Source organism: Geotrypetes seraphini, chromosome 6, assembly GCF_902459505.1.
Source record: "Geotrypetes seraphini chromosome 6, aGeoSer1.1, whole genome shotgun sequence".
NCBI classification, from domain to species: domain Eukaryota; kingdom Metazoa; phylum Chordata; class Amphibia; order Gymnophiona; family Dermophiidae; genus Geotrypetes; species Geotrypetes seraphini.
Genome location: NC_047089.1, coordinates 189,452,626 through 189,471,853, shown reverse-complemented (window position 1 = coordinate 189,471,853; position 19,228 = coordinate 189,452,626). Strand labels below are relative to the sequence as shown.

Here is a 19,228-nt window from a genome sequence, read left to right as displayed (position 1 = left end):
TGTAGCGGGCCGTGTCTAATCTAACCCGTTTCTCTAACCCGCGTCTGTAACATGGACGCCGGTTACAGAATCGGGGTTTAGTTTAGGCCGATTCTGAATAGGACGCCTCTCCCGGGCGTCCTATTCAGAATCAGGGCCTAGGTGTCTTGCGGGCCTCGCCTTCAATATAGGCGGCCTGCCTGGGGAGCATTTTTTTTAAAAAACGTGCATCCCGATTGGCTGATTAGACAGCTGTAGGACGCCTACAGCTGCCTAAAATCGGGACGCACTTTTAGAGAATCAGGCCCTGAGTGTGCATGTGTGTGGGGGGACAATGCCTCCCTATACCCCCCCCAAATTCTTCCCTCCCCCTCCATCTTGTCCACGATCTGCCAGCACCTCTTCCTGCTCCTGTATCCATGGTGATGTCGAAAGGAGACAATTCAGTGCAGCTGTTTCGTTGCAGCCACAACGAAACGATCATAATGAATCGTCCCATTCTGCCCAGAAAGATGCCCTGTCCTGTCCCAGAGACTGGGGAAAGCAGGCCCAGCTCCCTGCTCCTGAATGCGACTGCCTTGCATTACGTGATCCCCTCACTGGCCCTGCCATGCGGCAGAAAAGATAACCCGGAGCTGACTAGTGATGCTTGGGCTAGAGCTGCCCCACACTCCCTCCTGCTGGTTTGTCTTTCATATGCTTCCTCTCCCACCCCTGCACCTCACCTCGCTTGTCTTGACTCTCTTGCACATGCTCTCCAGCCTTGCCATGCCTCACCACTCTTTCACTCACGCATTCTCGAGCCTCGCCACACATCTCACACCCTCACTAAGCTTTGCCTCTAAAATATAAACCCACAACAGTTCACAGCACACCTAGCCACCTTTTGTTCACCAGTTCACACCATTTGAGAACCACTAACTTAAGGAGTCCTCAAGGTCTGCATCTGGTTTTCAGGGTGACCAAACTATGCATATTAATCAGCCTTTAAGATGTACCACATTCAAATAAATCTCATGAATATTTATTGTATTTATCTTGAAACCCAACTAGTGTGATGCCCTTGAGGATTCAATTTCAATTAATTGCATAGAAGGGGAAAAATAAGGGAATAGGTGTTTTCATATGCTGAACAACTCCTGATTTTAGTTCAGTGCATGCAAGGAGATGCAGTTCCTGTGTTTCTTAGGGATTATTATAGGGAAATCAGGACTGACAAAGAGCTGACTGGTTATCTTATAAATGACCCCATCACTAACACTGCAGTTGACAAGTTACAGGTGTTAAAAAAAAAAGTTGTTAGCTTCTTCAGTTTCCAATTATGTATAATCCGATACCCCACAAGGGGGCAGCAATGCACCAATTCCTACCTCCTTTATACAGTATATACAATGTAACATTTTAATTACATATGAAAAAAACTTTTACAGCCAATATTGGCTTCATGATAACCTCTCACCTCTCCTCCTACTGTCAGTCAGTTTGCATCTCTCTTCCCCCTTCCTTTGTAATGCCAGTGGGATGGAAAGCAGGCTATCTGGATGGTGGTCAGATTTTATATAGAGATGTCTGCCCTTCCTGTGACATACCTCTGGTGTGGCCTGCAAATAGATGATCCCATCAAGGGAGACCCTGTCTTCAAACTGCTGGACTAGGAAAGAATGCCAGTCTTGGTAAATGGCCCATTCAATCTCATCCATGTAGCCAAGTTCAAACAAATTCTGGGCAAACACATACCTATGAAAAAAACAGGCATATGTGATACTAGCAGGCACAACCACGCAGGAGAATCGGGACCAACCTGGTCTAGGTTCTTAAACATTTGAATTAGCAAGAACTGGGCATAACATTTGGGAAAGGAGAAGGAACTCTCTCAATCAATTTCTATTCGACCCAAACAAAATCAGAAGTATAATACATCTTGTGCAAAAGTAAGAGAGAATTTCTATCCCACTTAAAGTATGAGTACAGCTATAGAAATTAGTAGTAGTCATTTTCATATCCTCAATTCGTATTGAGATAAAGAAAAATACAACACATCCAGGGAGAATAACTTTAAAAAAATCAGGTAAATGTCTTGTAATCTATGAAAATAGCCTGTCTGAAAATTACATTCCTCAGATGGTCTACATTTGTTTCTATTGTATGAAACTGACAAAGGAGTTTTAAGATATGTTTTTGATGTGCTAGCCAGTTGCTGATTGACATACATTGGCTATTAGCGCTCTCTTCATCCTACTTCTATTTTAGAAAACTGCTAAAAACGAGTTTGTTCAATCGATTTGTTAACTAAGAATCTACTCAGCACTGCTTATTCAATCCAGTAACCCTAAGAACTTTATAGCTTTCTATTCTTTTATTATGTAAGATTGTATTGCTGACTTTGATTGTAACCTCTTCGCTGACTGTCCAGTGTGGACGTGGATGTGTCCTCTTTTGTGAAGACCGACAAAAAAGAAAGTATTTAGTCTGTCCGCCACCTCCTTTTCCTCCAATACCACTCCCTTCCTGTCTCCCTCATCCAGGGGTCTCACCTCCTCCCTCGCCGGCTGTTTTCCTTTCACATATCGAAAGAATGGTTCAAAATTCTGCGCCTCCTTGGCAAGTCTCTCTTCATACTCTTTCTTTGCTGTTCTGACCACGCGGTGACATTCTTTTTGATGCTTCCTGTGCTCTTTCCAATTTTCCTCGGTTTTATCCTTTTTCCACGTCCTGAAAGATTCTTTCTTGTCTCCTATCACCTTCTTAACCTCATTGGTTAACCATGCTGGGTCTTTTGCTCGATTCTATCTGCACCCTTTTCTAAGTCTGGGTATATACTGGTTTTGCGCTTCGTTTACCGTGTCCTTGAATAAGGTCCAGGCTTGCTCCACCGTCTGTGCCTTTCTGGAACTGTCCCTGAGTTTTCTCTTTATCATTTGTCTCATGGCATCATAGTTCCCTTTCCTGAAATTGAACGTTGTTGCAATGGTACTCCTCCCCTTTAGCATACCTATTTCCACTTTGAATTGGATCATGTTGTGATCACTGTTTCCTAATGGTCCCACTACTTTCACTTCTTGGGCAGGTCCTCTCAGCCCGTTGAGGATTAGATCCAGAATAGCTGTTCCTCTCGTTGGTTCCATGACAAGCTGTTCCAAGTAGCAGTCCCTTACATCCTCTAGGAACTCCGATTCCTTTGAACACTTTGAAACTCCATGGCTCCAGTCTATCACAGGATAGTTGAAATCTCCCATAACTATGGTGTTTGCATTTTTACATTCTCACCTCAACTTGGCTCTCAGTTCTTCATTCTTTGCTTCTGTTTGCCCAGGTGGGCGGTAATACGGTCCCAACTTTATCACGGTTCCCTTTCTTCCTGGTATTTTAACCCATATTGATTCCAGTTGGTCATTTGTCATTGCTGCGTCCACTCCGGTCGATTGAATGCTGTCCCTTACATAAAGTGCTCCTCCTCCTCCTTTCTGAGGTGTCCTTTCTCTTCGGTAGAGCTTGTACCCAGGCAGTACTGTGTCCCATTTGTTTTCCTCGTTCCACCATGTTTCCGTGATTGCTATGATGTCTAGGTTCTCATCTTTGGCCATGATTTCTAGTTCCCCCATTTTGTTCTTCAGGCTTCTAGCGTTAGTGTGCATGCAATTTAAGTCTTGATATTTTTGTTTTCTTATTTTTTCCCTTTGAGATTCATTATTTTTTCCGTTCCCTTCTGCAGATTTTTGTTTATTGTCTCTCCTCTCCTGTTTATTGTCTTTCCTGTCTTCCCCTTGTGGTACATGGTAAGTTTCCTCTTTATGTTCATTCCCTTCCTCTTGTTCCTTTTTGTCTTCCCCATGTAGTAGACTCCTCCTATCCCCTTCTTGATTCGTCTGGTTGGTTTTTCGTTGCCTGTTTGGTGTTTTTGGTGTCTTCCCAGCACTTCCCCCACTCAGTATCCTTTCGGGATACTGTCTTCCGAATCATCAACACCTGATCGACTGTCGGCTTTCCCCTTCCTCTCAGTTTAAAACCAGCTCTATTCCTCTCCTGACGTTATTTGCTAGTAGGCTGGTAGTCCATCTCTCCTGAAGAGCTTGTTCTTGCCCCAGAACGTTGTCCAGTTCCTCATGAAGTGAAAACCCTCTTCTTCACACCTTCTTCACATTTATTGATTGTAGTTCCGTCTGCCTCTTCACATCTTGGTACTGGTAGGATCTCCGAGAACGCTATCCTCTGAGTCCTCATCTTCAGCTTCCTTCCCAAAATCTTGAACTGTTCGGTGAGTGCCTTCCTGCTGTAGTCTCTCCTGGCAACATCATTTGTCCCGACGTGGACTATCACTGCCGTCTCTTCCGTCTCTGCTCCTTCCAGGATCCTTTCAATTTTGTCTGTGATGTCTTTGGTTCTTGCTCCTGTGAGACAGGTCACCAGCTGATCCTCTCTCCCTCCTGCTATGTAGCTGTCCACTTGTCTTAGGACTGAGTCTCCCACCAGGATTGCAGATTTCCCTTTTTCAGTCTCCGCTGTGGTCGCAGATCAGTGTCCTTGGTGGTTCGCGTTTCTTCTCCCTCGAGGTGCTGGTAGGATCTTGCCTCTTTCTCCTGCGGTTTTCCTCCATGGGATCCTTCTCCCTCGGTGTCAGATGGTTCATGTCCTCCGTTCAGTGAATCTTCCTTGTTCCTGTGCTGCTCGTATTCTTGCTCTTCCACTCTCCTGTAGGCGTCCTCGATGAACTTCTCAAGTTCCCTGACTTGTTCCTTGATGTGCCTCTCTCTCATAGAGTAATCGTCTGGCTGGGATGGGTCTTCTGAGATGTAGAGTCCCTCCAGTTCCTGGATCCTGTGCTTCAGATGACTGACTTCACTCTTCAAGCTCTTCAGTTCCTGACATCGTCCGCACACATACGACTGTCTCCCCGAGGGGAGGTAGTCGTACATGTGGCAGTCTGTGCAGTACACTGAGAAGCTCAACCTCTGGGCTCCTGCAGCTTCCATACTTGTCCGCCTTCTAGAAGTTCCTGTACTCTTTGCTTGTGCACTCACTCCTGTTCCTGGCTCTTCCTGATCTCCTTCGTCTTCTGCTTCCTTCCGCTTGTGCGTGTGCGTTGTCCTTCTCTTCCTAGTCCTCTCTGCCGCTGCCCTTTATGCCGAGGTTCGTGTATGTTACCTCTTGGGCCTGCCCCCTGGGCCTACCTTTTTCCTGTCTTCTGTTCCTGCTGCTTTTCTTCTGCCCCTCTCTACCTGCCGCTTCTTTGTTCTTGTGTAGATGCGATCCCCCTGGACCTACCTGATCCTTGTCTTCAGTGCCTTTTGTCCCTTTGCTCCTCTTTGTTCTTGTGTGGGTGCGATCCCCTTGGACTTACCTGATCCTTGTCTTCAGTGCCTTCTATCCCTTTGCTTCACTTGCCTGTATGTGGTTTCCTCCTTTGTGCCTGCTACTCCCTTACCGTGTAGTCTCTCCTTATGTTCTTGGGTGTAGTGGTCCGACTCTTCTTAAGGCTCTTCGCAAAGGTGCTCTCGCTAAGGCGAGCGCCTTTGATGCTCGCCTTCGCTGCGCGCCGTTGGCTCCCCCCTTTTAAGGAGGAGTCCGGGTGCTGACGACGCTGGTGACGCAGTACGGGTGGGTGGAGCTTACTCTCGCTACCCGCCCCTCGCCACCGCCAACTCCTGCTTCTTTCTTCCTGCTCTGGACTCTTCTTTGACTGCCACCAACTCCCTTCTCCTCTCTGCTACCTCAATCCACCGCTGGTGACCATGTCGGGGCCATGCTACATCGCGCCAATGGTTTCCCCCTTCTGCTGCTGGACAAGAGTCCGGAAAGGGTTGTGCGCTGCTCCTCCGCCCGAGTTTGTACAGCTTCTCATTCGGACCCTCGCCAAAAGGGCTGTCTTTACCCTCTTAGGCTGCAAATGGAGTTCACTCGGAGCTGTCCTCTCTGCCGATGCAAAGCTCCAATTTCCACCACCCCTTGCCCTCCGTCGAGCCACCAGAAGGGAAACGGCAATCTCCCGCCAACATCAATATCAATCCCCAGCCGCACCACACCACATGTGTGAGATTTTGCGCATAGCCAGTGCATGTGACTTGGTGGTGTCTCTGATGCTGGAAGAGTCAGCCAGAGGAAAGGGCAGGAGTGCAGGATACAGCGCTGGACAACAGCATTTTAAAAGAGGTACTGTGGGGGTTTGGGTATTCGCTCCATAAGACGCACCCTTATTTCCACCCACTTTTTGGGGGGTAAAAGTATATCTTATGTAGTGAAAAATATGGTAAGTCTTGTCATACAAATCTGATTAATTTCTTTGGGTCAAAGAGTTGGATTGAGGCAGTGCACTGGATATGGTTTACGTAGACATCAGCAAAGCCTCACATAAGCGACTTATAAATAAACAGCACCTTTAATGTGGGCTCTGAAGTGACTCACTGGGTTAGAAACTGGTTGAGTAAAAGGCAACAGGGAGTGAACAAATGATATTCACTCTGAGGATAAGAGCATCACCAATGGTGTGCTGCAAGGACTGGTATTTGGTCCAGTTCCTTTTAATATTTTTTTGTGAGTGATACTGCAGAAAGGAAGTCTGGTAAGGTTTGCCACTTTCCAGATGATATCAATATTTGAAATATGGTAGGCATACTGAAAAGTGTTTAATTACCATATTGAAGAGGCAGTACTGCTGGGGGTGAGGGCATCCCTCCTGCTGATCTTCAATTTAAAATGGGGGGAAGGGGGGGTCCAGGTGGCCCAGGCTGGAGAAAGTGAGCTTCCGTCTTGCCAATTTTCTTTTTTTTTTAAGTTCGGGAAGTGTGGACCATTGTTAGTGGGGGGAGGGGGGAATCCCGGCACAACTTTTTAAAATTTTTTAATGGGAACAGATATTGTTCATGTGTAACACATACACATCTGTGCCCATTAAAAAAAAAAAAAAAAGTTGGCTTTTTTAACACCTCCAGACTTGTTGGAGATTTCGGAGTGTTAAAAACCAGTGCTTCGTTTTGTGCATCATCTGGGCATCGATCAGAGTGTGCATTTTAATACTGATGAGATCATTTAGATAAGCATAACAGAGGCTGCTAGAAACCACATAAAAGACTGCGATTAGACATTTTGGGCATCAATAGCTGAAATACTTTGACGCTAAACAGGTCAAAACTGGTTTAGCATCAATCATTAAAGACACAGTGAGTTTTGAGCATGTGGGCCCAAGTCCACTAAAAAGGAAAACGGAGCATGGTGGGTTGTGAACACAACTGGCCAGGATGTCTTTTAATGTAGATGGTGGGTACAAGAAATGTTAGGAGACTTAGTTGGAGGTTTAGGATCCTTTTTTGATTCTATTAGCTGTGAATCTTAAAACTTTGTCTGGGTTTGAGAGGGTGGGGGACTTTAGTTTTTATTACTTCTGTATAATAATGGATGACTGTATTTTAATCTTTGTAAGTTTTCTCTGCTGTTGTGTTGTTCAGTTGTCAATAAAAATCATTGAAACATAAATAAATACTAAATCACGGTGTCAGGTCAAAAGCGCACCGGGACAAAGGTGCGCCCAGACAATTGAGCGCAGCGCGTGCTGCCGCGCCGCTCTAAATTACCGTTTTTAGTGCTCCGACAGGGGGGCCCACTTTATTTAATAGACATCGCGCCGTGTTGTGGGGGCATTGTAGGGGGTTGTAACCAGTGTTCCCTCTAAGCTGCGCTGGCGTGCGCTGGCGCACAAAATATTACATCCAGCGCACAAGTTTCACGTCACAGCGCACGGCGGGCAGGGCGGCGAGAGGAGAATCGGGCGAGTTGGCTCATAACTTGCTGGCGCCCGATATTTTTAGCGCACAGCGAAAAAAATTTTGCTCACAACACCCGCCCGCTTAGAGGGAGCACTGGTTGTAACCCCCCACATTTTACTGAAAACTTCACTTTTTCCCTGTTTTTAGGGAAAAAGTTCAGTTTACAGTAAAATGTGGAGGGTTACAATCCCCCAAACCCTCCATAACGCCGGCGCGATGTCTATTAAGTAAACTGGGGGGGTTCCCCAACAAAACCCCCCGTCGGAGCACCTAAAAACTGTAATTTAGAGTGGTGCGGCGGCGCACGCTGTGCTCAATTGTCGGCGCGCACTTTTATCTTTCGCGCCGTTGTCTATGAACCCTAAATCACACACACAAAAAAAGAAGAAATGCTAGGGGAAGCACTGTAAGTCCCAACAGTCTCTCTTCTTCCCTGATCCCAACAGTTTACCACCCTACTCTCCTGTTTGAGTACAGAGGGCGCCGACTCAAGCTTTGTCCCTTTTTTCCCTGATGCAGCCTTCTGGCGAAACGCTTGGACATCGTCAGTTGGGCAGGGAGCCTGATTAGCTATGCATGCTGAAAAGATAAGTATAATTTAAACGTATATCATTTGAAGTAATTCATACATTGGAAACAGAGTGCAAATCGAGTGGGGAATTAACTGTATGTGCAAACAATGGAGATTTTTATGCCCTTTCTAGTCTGAGGAAGGTTTTTCTCCCTGACAGGGTTCCGAGACTTTTCCTCCATTGTTGATGCATTGGGTTATCTGCCTTTACATATATTCAAGCTATTCTTGGATATTGTGTTTGATTACTTTTTTGTTGTGGGAGATTTTGTTCATTTTTGAACCCCACTATCTACTCTTCTCTGTTGAAAATACTGACCATATAACTTTATATTCTATTTCTGTCTTTAACTAGATCTTAATCCACAATAGGACATTACCGTACCTCCTATCCTAGTTATTTATTTATTTATTCATTCATTCAATTTTCTATACTTTTCTCCCAGGGGAGCTCAGAAACGATTTATATTAATTTATTCAGGTACTCAAGCATTTTCCCCTCGCTGTCCTGGTGGGCTCACAATCTATCTAATGTTCCTGGGCAATGGGGGGATTAAGTGACTTGTCCAGGGTCACAAGGAGCAGTGTGGGTTTGAACCCACAAGACTTTCTAATTTCCTCAGGAGTCTTTCATGAGGCACTTTTGTCAAATGCCTTTTGAAAATCCAGATACACAATATCAATTGGCTCAGCTTTATCCATGTTTAATCACTCCTTCAAAGAAATGTACTAGGATTGACGAGGTAAGATTTCTCTTGACTAAATTCATAATAGCTTTCTCTCATTAATCCATGCTTATGTATATGCTCTGTCATTTGGTTCTTTATAATAGTTTCTACCAGTCTGCCCACCACTGATGTCAGGTTCATTGGTCTATAATTTCCCAGATCACCTCTGGACCCCTTATTAAAGATTGCCATTACATTGGCCACCCACCATGCTGGATTTTTAACATGCTGGATTTTAAAGATAAATTACAAATTCCTAACACTAGCTCTGAAAGTTCATTTTTCAATTCTATCAGTACTCTGGTATGTACAGCATCTGATCCAGCCAATTTGCTTCTATTCAGTTTGTCAAATTGCCCTATTACATCTTTCAGATTTACAGACATTTATTTCAGTTTCTCTAACCCATCAGTACTGAATACCATTTCTGGCACTGGTAGATTGAAGAAAAGAGTTAATTAATTAAAGTTTTCTAGCCCATTGTCCCCAAAAAGCTCAGAATGGGTTACAGGTGTAACATACATAATTTTTGTACAAGTTTATGATACAAGTTTTTATCCTAACTAGATACATGCTAGGGGCTAATGATGACATATAGTTTATTGCTTACAATTTGCTATGGTTGTCCTTACGATGCAAGGTTTCCAGTACAAGTTATACCTAATTTGACACAGAAAGTTACAGTGTATAGTACAAGTTATAATTATGTGACACATACTGGTTCTGGTACAAATATACATCTCTTTGTAGTCTATCGGTCAAGGGTAGGGGTTTAGGTGAAGAGGTATGTTTTTATTGCTTTTCTAAAGCTGAGGAGTCCTTCAAGGGATCTGATCTGCAGGGGCAATCAATTCCAGTGAACCGATGTGAAGTGGGAGTAGGGCCATCGCTTTGCAGTTTGCAGTTGACCAGGGAGTGTTTTGAGGAGTATTTTGTCCAGGGAGCAGAGGAACCGGTTCGGCACATACAGACGAAGCTTGGTTATCACGTAGGCCGTCGCCATGTCATACAAGGATCTGAACGCTAGCATTAGGCCCTTGAAGACACAACGTTTGGCTAAAGGCAGCCAATGAGCCGATGCTAGAGCTTGGGAGACAGGGTCGCAGGCATGGAGGTATTTCAGAAGCCTGATTGCTGCATTCTGAACAAGCTGGAGACATCGTATGTTCTTCACCGTAAGACCGTTGAATAGTACATTGCAGTAATCCATGTAGGAGAGTACAAAGGCTTAGAGTAGTTGGGCAAAGTCAGACTCTGAAAAATAGTTCCTTATTTTCCGGAGTTGTCGCAGGTAGTAAAATGAAGAAGATACCACCTGAGAAATATGGTCAGAAAGCGACAGGTTGCAATCAAGGGACTATTCCTAAGCTGCGTACTTGGTCTTTTGCAGTTATAGTAGTTGAAACCCATCACAGCAAGGGACTGTTACGGTCAGAACAATCTTTGCGGATCCAAAGGAGTTTCGTCTTGGAGGCGTTCAGTTGCAGTTTGTTGATGATCATCCAGTTTTTGATTTCAGAGAGGCAGGTTAGGAGTTTCGCAATCTGGGCGTCACGGGCTTCTCCTAGCGGTAGTCTCTCTGCTATGGCCTTGTCTTCCTCAACTGCTCCTTTTACCCCTCAGTCATCTAGTAACTGATTCTTTTAGTGGCTTCTTGATTCTAATATACTTAAAAAAGCTTTTACTATGTGTTTTTGCCTCCAACACAAAAATCGCTGCTTCAGAAGACGGAAAAGCAATTTTGTTAACAGTCTTCCCCTGAAGCAGCAATTTTGGATCACGAAACGGGAATCCTGTCAGGATTACAATTGCAGTGCCTATCAAGATAAGTGCATTGGGCTATAAAGTTCTTTGCTTTTGTATTTTGTAAAGATATGTTTTGAGACAGCAAAAATGACTAGGGGACACTAAATGGAAGAGAGTGGACTTTGTGAGTTTGTTGAAACAAGTGACAGCACTGCCATGACACACAGTTTTTTTTTGGTAATGATAGCACAATTAAGAAGATGCTGTTTTTTGTGTGGAGCTTTTTTAGCCGATGAATGAATGTGAGCTAGTCCTTGGTTTAACGGAACTTTGCTCTTTTTTAACGGAAACTTTTTTTCTCCATAGTTTTGTAGGTTAGTGCAATTGCTCTGTAGTTTGAATATTGGTTTATTTGAGAGAAATTGAAATCATCCATTATTATTGTGTTACCCAGTTTGTTAGCCTCCCTAATTTTTGTAACATTCCTGCATCTGTCTGTTCATCCTGGGCAGGTGGATTGTAGCACACTCCCATAGAAACATAGAAATAGACGGCAGATAAGGGCCCACGGCCCATCTAGTCTGCCCACCTTAATGTCCCTCCCCTACCTTTGCCCTGTGAATAGATCCCATGTGCCGATCCCATTTGGCCTTAAAATCAGGCACGCTGCTGGCCTCAATCACCTGTAGTGGAAGACTATTCCAGCGATCAACCACTCTTTCAGTGAAAAAGAATTTCCTGGAGTCACCTCGTAGTTTCCCGCCCCTGATTTTCAACGGATGCCCTCTTGTTGTCGTGGGACCCTTGAAAAAGAAGATATCTTCCTCCGCCTCGATGCGGCCCGTAAGATACTTGAACGTCTCGATCATGTCCCCCCTCTCTCTGCGCTCCTCGAGCGAGTATAGCTGTAATTTGTCAAGCCGTTTTTCGTATGGTAGATCCTTGAGTCCCGAGACCATCCGGGTGGCCATTCTTTGCACCGACTCCAGTCTCAGCACATCCTTGCGATAATGCGGCCTCCAGAATTGCACACAGTATTCCAGGTGAGGCCTCACCATGGATCTATACAATGGCATAATGACTTCCGCCTTACGACTGACGAAACCCCTTCGTATGCAGCCCATGATTTGTCTTGCCTTGGACGAAGCCTGCTCCACTTGATTGGCAGACTTCATGTCCTCACTGACGATTACCCCCAAGTCTCGTTCTGCTACCGTTTTTGCTAGGATCTCGCCATTAAGGGTATAAGACTTGCATGGATTCTGGCTGCCCAGGTGCATAACTTTGCATTTTTTGGCATTGAAGTTGAGTTGCCATGTCCTAGACCATCGCTCCAGTAGGAGTAGGTCGTGCATCATGTTGTCGGGCACTGAATCTTCGTCTGTTGTGCATTATCATTTTCCCCTTTACACATGGAATTTTTAATCCATGGGGATTCCAAGGTGTGTTTTGTGTCCTGTGGAATCTATTTAGGATTCAAGACCCTTCCTAATGTATAATGCTATTCTTCCATCAATTCGACCCACACTATCACTGCAATATAATTTGTACCCTGGTATGAAATTGTCCCATTGGTTATCTTTCTTCTACCAAGTCTCAGTGATGCCTATTACATCTATGTTTTCATTTAGTACAATATATTCTTTCTCTCCCATCTTGTTTCTGAGGCTTATGACATTTGCACACATACATTTCAAGTTGTTCTTATTTACAACTTGATCAGCAGTTGACAGTTGGAGTAGGGTGCTTAATACTCCCCCCAAATATCTACATGTATCTGCTCCCTCCTCCTAATTCCTACTTCCAATAGGCTCCCTCTCAATTCACTTTGGTCAATGACCTTCCCCTGCAGGTTAGGTTCACATATCCCTCATACCGCCTAAGCAGATTCATCTCATGTTCCAAATTTGCATCCCCTCCTTTCCTGGCAAAGATCATATTTCTACTCTTTCTTCCCAAAGCATGTCTATTCCCCTGACACCATTCACATTTTCCTATGCCTTGGAACTTACAGACTGAAGTACAATAGCAGTTCCACATCCAGAAAGGTCCTATGAACTGCTCCACCGTCTGCAGCACAAACCTTGGAAGCTCAGCAGTCAGGGCCACAATTATTGCTTATATCACCGCAAATACCTATACAAAGTTCATTGTGATTTACAGATAATAAGAAGAAAGACTAAAGAGCACACACTGAGCAGGAAATCAGTGAACCCACAAGAATGCATTCATACTAACCCACTGAGGCCCAGATTCTCAAAACTTTAACATGGTCGATAAACTGGTTTCCGACAGTTTAGCCTGTATGCATTTTAGCGGCGGATTATCAAAACGGATGGTCTTTAGCGAGCTTTCTAGCAGTCTCTGACATTGCCATGCAAATGGGCTCTTCAATAATGAAATGAGCACACTAGTGGATTCTTAAAAATCGCTGAGCCATTCTCCAAGAGAAGTGTCTGCTTTTGGTATCTCTCCCGCTGTCTGGGGGGTGTTGGTTGGGTGGGAGAGACTGGGAATCTCTCCCACTGCCGATGGTGTGTGTCGGTTGGCGGCAGGAGAGTGTGTGCAATTCTCCCGCTGATTGGGGAGGTGGGGGGTTGGGGTGGTGTTGGCTGGCAGCGGGAGACACTGAGCATCTGTCTCGCTGCTGGGGGTTGTGTGTTGATTGGGAGTGGGAGACATTGGGCATCTCTCCCACTGTTGTTGTGGGTTTTTTTTTGTTTATTCTGCGCATGTGCCCTTCACTATAACAAGCGATGGGTACATGCTAATTTAGTGCCTCTGTACAAGTCATTGATGAGGCCTCATTGGCATGTTCTGTTCAGTTTTGGAGGCTGTATCTTGCTGAGACCATAAAAAGACTTGAAGCTCTTCAGAGGAAAATGAACATAAGAACATAAGAAGCGCCATTTCCGGATCAGACCCTCGGTCCATCAAGTCTGGCGATCCGCACATGCGGAGCCCCGCCAGGTGTACACCAGGCGTAATTATTAGTCATCCATATCCTTCTATGCCTCTCGCAGGAGATGTGCATCTAGTTTGCTTTTGAAACCTAGGACGGTCGATTCCGCAATAACCTCCTCTGGGAGAGCATTCCAGGTGTCAACCACTCTATGTGTGAAGCAGAACTTCCTGATATCTGTCCTGAACTTGTGCCCCCTTAGCTTCATTCCTTGTCCTCTTGTCCGTGTCGAATTAGACAATGTAAATAATTTTTTCTGCTCTATTTTGTCGATTCCTTTCAGTATTTTGAAGGTCTCAATCATATCCCCTCGCGGTCTCCTTTTCTCAAGGGAGAACAATCCCAGTTTCTTAAGTCGATCCTCGTATTTCAGTTTCTCCATACCTTTTACTAGCTTCGTTGCTTGTCTCTGCACCCTCTCCAGCAGTTTTATATCCTTCTTTAGGTTGGGGGACCAATGTTGGACGTAGTATTCCAAGTGGGGTCTGACCATTGCTCTATAAAGCGGCATTATGACCCTCTCCGATCTACTCGTAATTCCCTTCTTTATCATGCCCAACATTCTATTTGCTTTCTTTGCCACCGCCGCACATTGTGCTGATAGTTTCAGGGTCCTATCTATCAGTACACCTGGGTCCTTTTTTTGTTCGTTCTTACCCAGAGTTGCACCTGACATTCTATACTCATATTCCTTATTTTTTTCTGCCTAAATGCATTACTATGCATTTCTCCACATTAAACTTCATCTGCCATTTCTCTGCCCATTTCTCTAACTGACACAAGTCGCTCTGGAGTTCCTCGCTATCCTTCTGCATTCTGATCGTCTGGCATAGCTTTGTGTCATCTGCAAACTTGATAATCTCACTGAATGTTCCTTCTTCTAGGTCATTGATATAAATATTAAATAAGATCGACCCAAGTACCGAGCCCTGGGGTACACCGCTAGTCACTTTCTTACAGTCTGAGAACTTCCCATTGATGCTCACTCTTTGTTTTCTGTTCTCCAGCCATTTGCCTATCTATCTTTGTATATCCCCCTCTATTCCATGGCTTTGTAGTTTCCTGAGAAGACTTTCGTGTGGAACTTTGTCGAACACTTTCTGGAAGTCTAAGTATATTATGTCCACCGGTTCTCCACTATCAATTTGTTTGTTAAGAACATAACATAAGAACATAAGCAGTGCCTCCGCCGGGTCAGACCATAGGTCCATCCTGCCCAGCAGTCCGCTCCCGCGGCGGCCCAAACAGGTCATGACCTGTCTGAATCACCAGAAGGGGCCCCCTTGCCACCTTGGTTTCTCATTGAAGTCCTATCTTCTCATCAAAGTCCTAACCCTCCAGTCTTGCACATGCACGACCTGGTTGGCTTTCTATTCTTATTACCTGGTTAGCTTTCTATACTTGTGTTACATCCCAGCACCTCTCTCAGTATCCCACGATCCCTTTATCCCTCAGGAATCCATCCAATCCCTGTTTGAATCCCTGTACCGTACTCTGCCTGATCACTTCCTCCGGTAGCGCATTCCAAGTGTCCACGACCCTTTGGGTGAAGAAAAACTTCCTTGCATTTGTTTTGAACCTATCTCCCTTCAGTTTCTCCAAATGCCCCCTCGTACCTGTTGTCCCCCTCAGTCTGAAGAATCTGTCCCTATCCACCCTCTCTATGCCCCTCATGATCTTGAAGGTCTCTATCATATCTCCCCTGAGCCTCCTTTTTTCCAGAGAGAAGAGCCCCAGCCTATCCAACCTCTCGGCGTATGGGCAGTGTTCCAGCCCTCTTACCAGTTTTGTTGCTCTCCTTTGGACTCTCTCAAGTACCGCCATGTCCTTCTTGAGGTGCGGCGACCAATACTGAACGCAGTATTCCAGATGTGGACGCACCATCGCTCTATACAATGGCATGATGACTTCCCGCGTCCTGGTTGTTATGCCCCTCTTTATGATGCCCAGCATCCTGTTGGCTTTTTTCGAGGCTGCTGAGCACTGTGCAGATGTTCACAGTCTCAAAAAAATTGAATTAAATTTATTAAACATGATTTCCCTTTTCTGAAGCCATATTGACTGGCTTTCATCAGGTCGTGTATATCCAAGTGCCGGACTCAAATATAGACGATGTATGTGAGTAGAGATTTGAAAACTTGAATATGTATACCCTGAAGAAGAGAAGGGATATGGGAGATACGATACATAGATTTAAATTCTTGAAAAGTATTGCTGTTATGAACAAACCTTTTCCAAAAAATGGTGAGGATTTAGAACTAGAAAACATGATATGAAGCTGCAAAGGGGAGGGGGGGACTGGAAAGCAATTCCAGGAAATACTTCTTCAGAGTGGTGGATGCCTGGATTGCTTATCCGTGGGAAGTGGTGGGTAGAAAATGGTGAAGGAATTCAAAAAGGTGTGAAATATACACAGAAAATTCATATATCGGAAGAATACTGAATAAAAGTATAGAGTATTTCCACACAAGCATAAAATAAATGACTCATACAAATGAGAGAGTACAAGAATAAAGTAAAGGGGTAACCTGTATGAAGGTGCAACCCTGGACACCTTTTTGGACAGACTGAATGGTCCATTCTGGTCCTTATCTGCCTTCATGTTCTCTGTTACTATGTAAACTTTTATGCCTACTACCTCCACTGCATTCCAATTAATCTCACGCGGTCATTTGGAGTATCCTGAAAACCTGACCTGTTAGCAGCCCTCAAAGAGTGGGAGTGAAGACCAAGGCCACACGTTTGAATGTTTCTTTGCTTGCATAACCTCTCCCAAACAATCTGGTACATCCAGCCACCCTTATGTAATAACACGGGAATCAGAGAGGGCTCAGGGCTTGTATAGGATTTTATATGATTGTGGCCCACTGAGAACAGGGCTACCTGCATGTCAGCTTCCCATCCTCTCTGAAACAAGAATTCTCTTTTCCTAGTTTTGATCTTCAGCTCTGAATTTAAAGAAACCCCCCCCTGAAATAAGCCTTCTGCTTCCCGGATTTCTTCAAAAAGAAGTGTGGGAATATTGTAGGGCTCCCTTTTCCATAGATGTATGAGCCATTCCAGTTTTTACTCCAAGCTTAATTAGTTGTATTCACATAGGAGAGGCACTCAGTTATACCTATGTGGCTAATAAAAGGTCTTCAGGTGCAACTAAGTTACTGGAAGAAAAACCTTTTTGGATCATTACAGCTCAAGCTGCTGCAGAGAGATCCTGCTTTCTTCCACACAGGGCCACATTATAAGTCTTTGGATGTACTAATTATCCCCAATGATGTCATGTAATGTTGTATTACAGTTGATGTTTGTTTTTACTATTACTGTACACCGGTTAGAAGTTTGATTAGGCGGTATAAGAAATATTAAGAAATTCTAAATAAAATTTGATGACACTTTTGGGCCCTTGGTACTTTTGTCTTGTGAGCATTTAATATACAACCGAGCTTTTAATTTGAATTATATGTATATTTGATTTGTATCTTACATATTTATATTCTATTTATTGTCTATATTTCCAGGGTCGAAAGGCAAAGCATGAAAATAATGCTTGCTTCATTTTTATTCTTTCTTATTTAAACAAAAATGAATACATTTTCATGGGCCCTAATGGATAAATCTGCCCCGTTTCCATGAACACAGTTCTGTAGTCTGTGAGGAAAGAGTGGAAAGGCATTAATGAAAAGTGTGTTATGGACACTACTATAGCAGAGGTTCTGAACTCCAGTCCTCGGTTCATAGACAAAACCGTGGAAGACAAAGGCGCGCGCCAACAACTGAGCGCAAGACGGAGGTGCGTGCCAAAGAAAATGACAGTTTTTAGGGGCTCCGACTTGGGGTTTTGTTGGGGAGCCCCCCACTTTACTTAATACAGATCGCGGCGATGTTGTGGGTGGTTTGGGGGGGTTTGCTATTCTGTTGATTGATTGACTGTACTGTTTCGGTACTGTACTGCTGTGTTGGTGTGAGATTCTTTGTTCTAAATAAACAATTACAAAAGGTCTCTCTGAATGGGGCATGGCTTAAAGTTACAGCATTCAACACAAAGATCATAACTGTTAAAAATAGAATACTTCTGCATGCACATCTGTGGTATTTTCTGCCAGGTACTGCAAATGCCCTTCCCTCACCTAAGCAGGTGTCAAAAAAAAAAAAAAAAAGCATAGACTTAGTCATGGAAAATAAATTTTCAGCATAAGTTGCTAACACCTTCTGTGGACATATAATGCTATATTTCAGCACTGTACACTCTGCATAGTAACATAGTAACATAGTAGATGACGGCAGATAAAGACCCGAATGGTCCATCCAGTCTGCCCAACCTGATTCAATTTAAATTTTTTTTTTTTTTAAATTTTTTTCTTCTTAGCTATTTCTGGGCAAGAATCCAAAGCTTTACCCGGTACTGTGCTTGGGTTCCAACTGCTGAAATCTCTGTTAAGACTTACTCCAGCCCATCTACACCCTCCCAGCCATTGAAGCCCTCCCCTGCCCATCCTCCTCCAAACGGCCATGCACAGACACAGACCGTACAAGTCTGCCCAGTAACTGGCCTAGTTCAATCTTTAATATTATTTTCTGATTCTAAATCTTCTGTGTTCATCCCACGCTTCTTTGAACTCAGTCACAGTTTCAAAGAAGTGTGGGATGAACACAGAAGATTTAGAATCCAGAAACTACTTTGGCCTAAACCTGGGAAACGGCTGCTCAAATAGGCTACACCCTGCTGCCTTTGGGTGTCCTCTGAAGACAATTTATCAAATGCACACTGGACCCTATTCAAACAACGTTAAGAACGTAAGAACACAAGAATTGCCATACTGGGACAGAACTAAGGTCCATCAAGTCTAGTAGTCTCAAGTACCTAGCTAGATCCCAAGGACTGGTAGTAAACAGATTTTATGCTGCTTATTCTAGGAATAAGCAGTGGATTTCCTCAAGCCCTCTCCATAATTGCCTATGGACTTCTCTTTTAGGAAATTATCCAAACACTTTTTGAACCTCGCTAAACTAATTTCACCACATTCTCCAGCAACAAATTCCAGAGTTTAATTACATGTTGTGTAAAGAAGTATTTTCTTTGGTTTGTTTTAAATCAACTATTTATTTAATTCGTTTTCTATCCCATTCTCCTCAACAAACTCAGAACACGTTACAGGTTAACATACATAATAGCTTAGTGGCTTCATTGCATGCCCCCTTGTCCTAGTATTTTTGGAAAGAGTGAGCAAGTGATTCACATCTACCCTTTCTACTCAACTCATTATTTTATAGACCTCTATCATATCCCCCCTGAGGTATCTCTTTTCCAAGCTGAAGAGCCCTAGTCACTTTAGCCTTTCCTCATATGGGAGTCATCCCATTCCCGTTATCATTTTTGACACCCTTTTCTAATTTCGCTATATCTTTTTTGAGATACGTCGACCAGAAATGCACACAGTATTCGAAATGCGGCCGTACTTTGTTCTCCATTCCTTTCCTGATAATTTCT

General features: G+C 44.0%; 1 protein-coding gene across 2 annotated transcripts in view; it reads right to left on the bottom strand.

Moving 5' to 3' along the window:
* DGUOK (deoxyguanosine kinase) overlaps positions 1–19,228 on the bottom strand; it is a 91,498-nt gene that overhangs the window by 49,650 nt on the left and 22,620 nt on the right. For both annotated transcript variants that reach the window (XM_033949912.1, XM_033949914.1), the window contains exon 4: positions 1,569–1,716. In XM_033949912.1, coding sequence (XP_033805803.1) covers positions 1,569–1,716 — 148 coding nt within the window. The remainder of the gene's footprint in view (positions 1–1,568; positions 1,717–19,228) is intronic.